General features: G+C 37.6%; 2 protein-coding genes across 4 annotated transcripts in view; one reads left to right on the forward strand and one right to left on the reverse strand.

The window, feature by feature from the left end:
- LOC122073812 (DExH-box ATP-dependent RNA helicase DExH11) overlaps positions 1–6,481 on the reverse strand; it is a 33,077-nt gene extending 26,596 nt beyond the window's left edge. Inside the window, exons 1-7 of one of the 3 annotated variants that reach the window (XR_006138877.1) lie at positions 5,988–6,481; positions 3,024–3,284; positions 2,606–2,866; positions 2,402–2,470; positions 1,989–2,067; positions 1,118–1,299; positions 784–891 (exon numbers count right to left, since the gene is read on the reverse strand). Coding sequence is in view for 2 of the 3 variants with exons in the window: in XM_042638455.1 (XP_042494389.1) it covers positions 784–891; positions 1,118–1,299; positions 1,989–2,067; positions 2,402–2,470; positions 2,606–2,866; positions 3,024–3,284; positions 5,988–6,122 (1,095 nt within the window). In the remaining variant the exon portion in view is untranslated. The remainder of the gene's footprint in view (positions 1–783; positions 892–1,117; positions 1,300–1,988; positions 2,068–2,401; positions 2,471–2,605; positions 2,867–3,023; positions 3,285–5,987) is intronic. The other 2 variants (XM_042638455.1, XM_042638456.1) reach the window with 2 other exon arrangements.
- A 1,027-nt stretch (positions 6,482–7,508) lies between these two features.
- Positions 7,509–8,245, forward strand: part of LOC122072627 (zinc finger CCCH domain-containing protein 40-like) — a 7,496-nt gene continuing 6,759 nt past the window's right edge. Inside the window, exon 1 of the mRNA XM_042636996.1 lies at positions 7,509–7,846. Coding sequence (XP_042492930.1) covers positions 7,742–7,846 — 105 coding nt within the window. The 5' untranslated portion in view covers positions 7,509–7,741. The remainder of the gene's footprint in view (positions 7,847–8,245) is intronic.

Genomic DNA, 8,245 nt, shown 5'->3' on the forward strand with positions numbered 1-8,245 from the left:
CCCCCCCCCCCGGTTTGCACCCCTCTCTCTCTCTCTCTCTCCCTCTCTCCCTTCCTCCTTGGGACAACTCTATGGAATTAATTGATTTCTTTCCTCATCCCCATCATAGGCTACTCCTAATTCCTAAATTCATCCCTAATTTACCACCTCCATGACATCCATTGACCCTTCTTTCTTCTCGTCCATCCAACCCATTAAATTCAAATACTTGCCAATTTTATGACTAATTTAAATTCTGGAAACTAGCTGTTAGGATCTTCTAGCATCTATCTTCAAATTTGACCGTTAGATTTGAGAACAGATTTTACCCACATCTAGCCGCCAGATCGGGGTCTCTTCCATTAATTAGTGAGCACATTACTTGTAGTCTTGTAGGCCAATCATATCTGTCAAATCTGATTGATCTGCATTAATATGATAAATAAAAAAGAAAAAAATGATAATATGAGAAGAGAACTGTCCCATGGCTTCATAAGCAAAAAAACTGAAATGAAGTGGGGAAAAGGTAATACAAAAGAAGTAAGATAAAAAATACATCTTTTTAGGTATTTGAGGCTATGACATTACTAAATGTAACAGTGGTGTCCCACATGATTTGTTACAAGTTTTACTTCATCCAGACATTTACAATCCAAAACAGCATGCCATGATATAACAGGTATAATGAATGTTGGTTAAAAAGCATAGTTCAGGTCATAATTTTCTCACAAACAACATTTATTATTCAACCACCCATCATTTTGCCATCAGAAAGGAAAGGTTGAAAAGTTAAAGAAGCAGTACCTCCTTCTGGAATATATCTAATTCAAAAGGAAAATCAAGGGCCATGTCAGGAACAAGTTCATGAAAATGATCCGCGATCCCTTCACTCCCTCCACTAATAGCCCAAGCCTGCAGACAGTATGGGGGGACTCAATAACAAAAGCATTCGCCGTAAAAGGCAGGATAGGAATAAATCCACAAGTAACAGTTATAAATCAACCTTCTGAACATAAACAAAATAGAAAGAGAATGCAATACCAGAGAACAGACTGCCAAAGTTAGGACTATACTATTAAAGAATGAGGAACTCTAAGGGGGAAGTGAACTGCTGACCAAGTCCAGAACAGACGAATACCTCTTTTGGCTGTTGTCCACCACTATCACCAGTTCCATCGAACCTTGATGTTGATCCTCCTGGATCAGCCAACAGTATCTCATCTAACACTGAAGCTTCAGAACCAGGAACACTACTAGTCACAGTGGCATCCTTTTCCACATCAGTTTCTAGCTTACCCGGCTCCGCTTCAAAGAGATTATCTTTACAAACAAAAATCAAGTAAAAAGCATCAACTTACTTCTCAAGCCAATATTCACAAGTAGTTTCTACAAAATTATAATGGCAATGACATCTCAAATTTTTATTTTGGTTCCTGCGCAAACTTTACTTGAGCGCATGAATTCATCTCATCTGCAAATCATCACATCTATGATGGCCTCAGAAATTAGGTAACAAACAAAATCCAGTAGATAGCCAGTACAAGGAATGATTACATTGTCAAAAATATGATATCACAAAGTCCCAAAAGGATTCTACACTAGTACAAGGAAAAATAGATAAACCAGAGTGGTTGTTCCCATTTCTGACTTCTTCAATATAATACCGAGTGAGTGTACATATCAAAGTTACACAAATGGGTTCTCTGTCACCAAAATAAGTGATCACTCTTGACATACTGAGTGCAGATAAATCCCAAGAGGTATTTGAAGAAAATTAAATGCAGAACATGTATGACAACAAAGTTAAAAAGGTAATCAGGAAGATTAAAGCTTCATTGTGGTAATCGAGATCAGTATCAGAAATCTCAAGGAAGAAAAGCAGTAGCAATTCAACTTAAAACCCAAAAAAAATTGTATCTCTTCCTATTTGACTCACCAAGAGTATATAGGACAACATTATTGAAGAAAATATATGCTGAACTAGAAACCAAGGTGAAGATCATAAATACCATATCCACTTGACTCTTCAACGATATCATCATCCCAAGCCTTCTTAAATAAATCATCAAACTGTACAGACAAACCACTCTGCAGATCACATGAACACCAAAAGCATGAGTTGAATGTGAAAATGGCATTAGAGATGCATAAATGTAAAAACCATTGAGGAAGAAAGAAGAATAAAATAAATTTCTGGATATAATCAAGATTAATTGCATACATTGTGTGTAAAATATGTGATAAAATATCACGGTGTGCCTTGTCCAGATTTAAAATTTGAACCAGAGCATGAGATATTCAAAACAAACTCAGAATATAGCAAAATATGCAGTAAGATACTGCATGACCTTTTTCTTGGTTAATTACAACGAATTCCAAAAATGATAAGTAAAAGACTGCAAGATTACAAATGATAACTGACCAACTTTTCGTCTGATGTGCTCTTAACCACACCTTGGTCCTTACTGACTCTCCACGAGCATGGATATGCCTTCAATTGCATGTGATAAATTTTGAGTTAAACAATAGTCCTTCCCATCTCTTTGAAAAGGGGGGAGGGGAGGGCTGAGGGAGAGCAGAAGGCATCTTGATACAAGCAAAATACTTTATAAACATACTATAATACCTTGAGATCACCAAGATCTAATCCATGCTTACAACTTGGAGGAATGACCTGTGCAGGGCCACCATCGAGAACTTCACGAACCCAGTCACCATTGCATGCACCATCAGGAAGTATCCTTTCCAAGGATTGGGAATCATCAAGACCTCCAGGACGAAAAGGACGGTTGTTGGTAGTGCCTCTCACGAAATCTTTTGCAGGTCCAGGCATACGTGGCATAGATCCAGAATCCTGAGCTCCTTCCATTAGTTCTGCTACATCCATCTGATAGTGATGAAAACAGCCAACCACAGAGCACATTCAGATAATAAAAACAATAACAGAAACAGTAACAACCAGTGTGATGTTAATTTCATAGGAAAATATAAATTGTGGATTACTTCAGAGAACAACAATTTGAAATTTATGCAGCATATCAGACCTCCACAGATTTTGGATCCCATCTGTGTTGAACATATGCTCCCTTCTTGACGCGCCTAAATGGCAATTCCCATGTCGGAACCACCACAGATCGTGGCAATGATGGCTCCAAATGCTCTTTTGCTTTGTCAAACCAATCAAAATCCCACTGCCTTCCTGCTTTTTCAGGGGAAAACTCATCAGGGTCCAATTCTGGCAGAAGATATTTCTCCTCCAGGTACTTCCTCACAGATTCTGGTGTTTCCGGTGCAAATGCCGGTGGCTGGAATGGATAAACAAAGGGGGATACAAACTTACAATGACAGTGACGTAAATGATAATAATAAGTAAGATGGGAATAAGAATAAAATATTAGCCTTCTAGAGGAAGAGAACTCAGTGCTACTTGCTGCAAATATCCAGTTTTAGCAGAAATCTGATGTAACACTTTAAGATTCATTTTCGGGGATAAGTTGTCGTTTGCCATTAAAGTAATACATTTAATGTGTTGTGCAGGCTTGGAAAGTCAGCATAGATTGGCAATTCTACAATAAAGCTTGGCAAGAAGCCACATGACATATTCTTAAACTCAACTCAACTCAGCCTTATCCCAACTAAATATCATCAGCTACATGGATCCTTACCCTCCAATTAGCTCTATTCAAATCCGTACTTGTAACAAAGGTCTAAGCTATGCATGTATTCCCTCAACACTTCTCTCAAAGTCATTTTAGGTCTACCCCTGACTCTTTTAGCTCCTTTAGTCTGAATCAAATCACTCGTCCGTACAGGAGCATCAAAAGGCCTCCATTGCACATGCCCATGCCACCTCAACCAACCTTCTCATAGCTTATCATGTATTGGAGCTACACTCCTAAATCAGCTTTGATTTGTACATTCCTTATTTTCTCCTTTCTAGTTTTACCATGCATCCATCTCAGCTATGTTAAATTCTATCTATGTGATGTTTCCCACTGCCAAACATTTAGCTCCATACATCATATCCAGTCGTATGATTTATCAAATTTTCCTTCAAGTTTTAAAAGAATCCTCAATCCGTCGATCACACAACACTCCCGACACATCTCTCCACTTCATCCATCATATTTTAATTCTGTGAGTAACATCATCCTCTTTTTCTCCTCCTTTATTTATGATTGAGCCTAGATACCTGAAATATTCACTTTGTGGTATCCCCCTCTCATCAATTCTCACTATCCGTCATGTTGTTACTAAAGTTATACACCATACACAAGTAACACAACAACAACTCAGCCTTATCCCAACTAAAAACAGAGTATACACACCATATACTCTATTTTTATTCTACTAATCTTAAAACCATTTGATTCCAAGATTTTGATCTCCATATTCCAACTTAGCGTTTATCCATACTATTGTTTCATCCACCAAAACAATATCATCATAAAAAACATACAACAAGGGATTTAATCCTAAATGTCTCTAGTCAATTCATCTATGATTAGTGCAAAAAAATATTGGCTTAAAGCTAATCCTCGATGTAACTAAATTGTGATTGGGAATTCACTACCTTAAGCCCCACAGTCCTTATGCTAGCCACTAATCACCACCATATTATACATGTTGTTAACTATATCCACATATTTACTTGAAACACTTCTCTTCTTTAATACATGCCAAATTAACTCTCTAGGTACTTTGTTATAAGCTTTCTAAGACCAATTGGAGATCCTGACCACGTGACATATTACTAAACCCTTACTAAAAAATAATTTGGAACATCAGATGGCGAACAAAAATCACCAATATCAGTGTCAATAAAAATGGAGTAATTAAAAATGCAAAGCCTTGTTCACAGTCAATGGAACATGGTTCAAAATTTCGGTTGAAATACTGAAATTTCGATGAATTATTTTGGTTTCGAGCTGCCTCGAAACAAAACAATGTGTGCATCACATATGTTACAAAGTTTTGATCAAAATTTCAGTCACGATGCCAAAATGAATGATATGTTTCAATTGTTTCGAAAAAATGTTACAAACCCTTGTCATATATAACTAATTTCAATCAAATTTGAAGGTAATAGTTGTACCTATTAAAAATCGTACTTATAAGGTTGTAAATTGATAACTTGAAACCCTGGAACTCCATGTAGTATTGACATAGGCATAGAGGTGTCAACATGTGTACTTATTGTCTATGATGACACTTTTTAACATTCGTGCACTATTTAATTGTTTTTTATTCATTGTAAATACATATTCCAATTGCTTTAAATGAATGTCGCGTTTTCTAGTACTAAATTATGTGTAGAATAGGTTTTATATAAGAAAAAAGATACAAAAGGCTACAGCATGCAGTGGCAACCTGTGCTTTTTTTGTGTACTTTATTGTCAATCTAATGGTTTGAATACATGTAATAATGCTCAAATAGGCTTGCCCTGAAGTTTCAGGTAAAATTAAATTGTTTGACCTCCAAAATGCATATTTCTTCCTTCTTCTTCTTTTTTTTTTTTTTTTTTTTTTTTTTTTTTTATATTAATAAACTGAACTGCTTAATATTTCGACCAAAATTTCACCATTTCGCGAGATATATCTGTTTAAATCTGTGTCAAAATAATTTTTTTTTTTAATCTTGCCTTGGAAGTCACTACAGATATTTCACAAAAGGAAATCAAATACTCAATTGCCAAATGTAAATATCAAATAAAGGGAATAAAACGCTCATGATAATTACAAGCAAGATGAAAAAAAAATATATAATAATAATAATAATAATTGCAGTTTACAGTCATATCTAAAGTTTTTAGCATCCTCTACGGTATAGAACCCACTACGACAAATAGTTACATAATTTACGGAACTACAATATTTTGCCAAAAATTAAATCGAATTTTGCATAAAGCTTCAATTCCAAACCCTAGAAACCAAGAAAACCAATCAAGAAAGCAGAGAAATCCCGATAACAGGGAGAAAATGCAAACAAACAGTACAGATATACTGACAATAACGAAATCCGGGACATCTTTCAGCGGGTTCGCTCGCTCAACTGGTGAGAGAGGCTCAAGCCTTAGGTGACCGCTGTAGCCAGAGAATCCAACTCTGAAAGAAAATTCGTTCGATGCAACGATCCGATCCATTGCTGCAATCCTTCTTCCTAACGGTTTCGGCGTAGGAAACTATCGCTACTTCACCATACTAACTAATTTTTTTGAAAAGCTTTCAACGTTCATCTTTTTCGCGGGTCTTTGAGTGAAGACTGAGTAAAGAACATAGTTGAACCTCACGAAGCAGTTCTTTACCAAGAACAACGAAAGGAGAAAAGAACGGCTCCCTTGTCCTGCCGCAGTTGCCAATGAGGTAACGCATATTGGCATCGAAAATGACGATTTTTTTTTTTTTAATTTCACATGGGAGGGGCCGTGCTGCCGTGGTGAGAGCGTTCTTCGCCGCCCTCCATGTTAGCATTTGCTTTTACCAAAAGAAAAATGTTAGCATTTGCTTTCCCTCTAAGAAACTAACGGGCGCATTTTGTATGTGTACTGTACTACCCTAGGGCCACCAAGAAATGCTAAAGCATAGTAGGTGGGACCCGGATCCTTTCTAGTATGTCAGCCTCTCAGTGTGCATTGGACTACTGGCAGTGCCAGGGCATGTATCCCAAATGCCTCCTAGGCTATGTATCACAGGGGCGCCAAAATTTCATCCATATTCATGCTTTTAAGAACACTCCCATTGGCCCTCACATTGGCATAGGGCCACACAGCGCATTTCAAGTGAACCCTCTACTAAATAATAAGGGGAGAAGAAGCCTATGAGGCAGCACACACTACTTAGATCATGGATCCCTAAGCCCATACCTAAATCCACATGAATCGACCACCCTACCTTGTGATCAACGCCTCCATGCATTATTTCATTGATCCACATACTGATGCAATAGCCACATGACCAGGAAGTGATCCCTCTCCATTACAAAAATATGGGAGAAGATTCTCTAAAAGGTTGTGTGCCCCTGCGCTAGTGTGGGCCAAAGGGAGCGCATGTGAAAGTGCATAAATAGGAGCTAGGTGATCATTTTATTCCACTCTGTATCTAGGTGTAAGAGCCATACATACAACCTTTTGGCCTTATTTTTTCTTATAACATATAGGAAAAAGAAACTTAAAAGGCAATGTGACCTCTACACCCATACATAAGGAAAGGGTGAAATGAATCCACCACCCATGAAAAAGGTAAATGCTTATTTGAGTGTGCTCCCATTAATCCTCACTATGATGTAGTGGTCACACTGCCTTTTAGGAAGCCTCTTCAGTAATATATTTACCATTTTAAGGTGTTTTTTGTTTTTTAATAATAATTTACCATTTTAAGGTTGTGTTTGTGTGAATTCTCGTAATAGATTTTTTTGTTTTGGGTAAGGTCTCGTAATATATTTTAGGTGTGGAGTAAAATGCTTTATAGACCTATAATCTATTATAAAATGTATACCAAACAAGGCCTACCATTGATTTGAATTCACTCCCCGTCCCTAATTTCCAACCAGACGAAACCTATATACATATAGGATATCAGATCAGACGATAACCACATAACCACACAAGTAGCTTCTCCAGTTCTCCCACTTGCAGAGGAAGGCTCGGGGAAGTCCTATTAGTCTTTTGGCTCTACGGTGAGCCTTTGCGCTTAGCGTTTAGACCGTCTTCGATCTTCTTTCGTCAACTCAGACCATCAGAAGGATTTCTAGGGCACGAAGAATATGGCACACAGGTTGCTAAGAGATGTGGAGGCCGATGGTTGGGAACGCTCTGATTTCCCCATCATATGCGAATCGTGCCTTGGCGACAATCCCTACGTTCGAATGGTAAGGTCTTTCATCCATTACTCCTCTATTTCCTTTCTTTATTTACAAGCGCTGAAGATGATAACGAATATGGAATCCAGAGGATTTTAGTCTCATCTATAGTTCTATTCGAGGGACAAATTGTTAGAATGGAACCTGAAAGTCAGAAGTTGTATAATGAAAGGGCTTTGCTCTCACTCTTCCATTGTCAATAATTATTTTCGTCCAAAACATCAACATGGACTGGTGGACTTGTAAATTTGTCACCAAGTTAATGAGTTTGCCGTCTGAGCGAATGGAGAACACTACTTTACCTGTTGTACATTTCATCTCATAAAACAAGGAAACTTTTTTATTTTGTTGTGTGTGTGTGTGTGTGTGTGTGTGTGTGTGTGTGTGTGTGTGTGTGTGTGTGTTGGG

Source organism: Macadamia integrifolia, chromosome 3 (genome assembly GCF_013358625.1).
Source record: "Macadamia integrifolia cultivar HAES 741 chromosome 3, SCU_Mint_v3, whole genome shotgun sequence".
NCBI classification, from domain to species: Eukaryota; Viridiplantae; Streptophyta; class Magnoliopsida; order Proteales; family Proteaceae; genus Macadamia; species Macadamia integrifolia.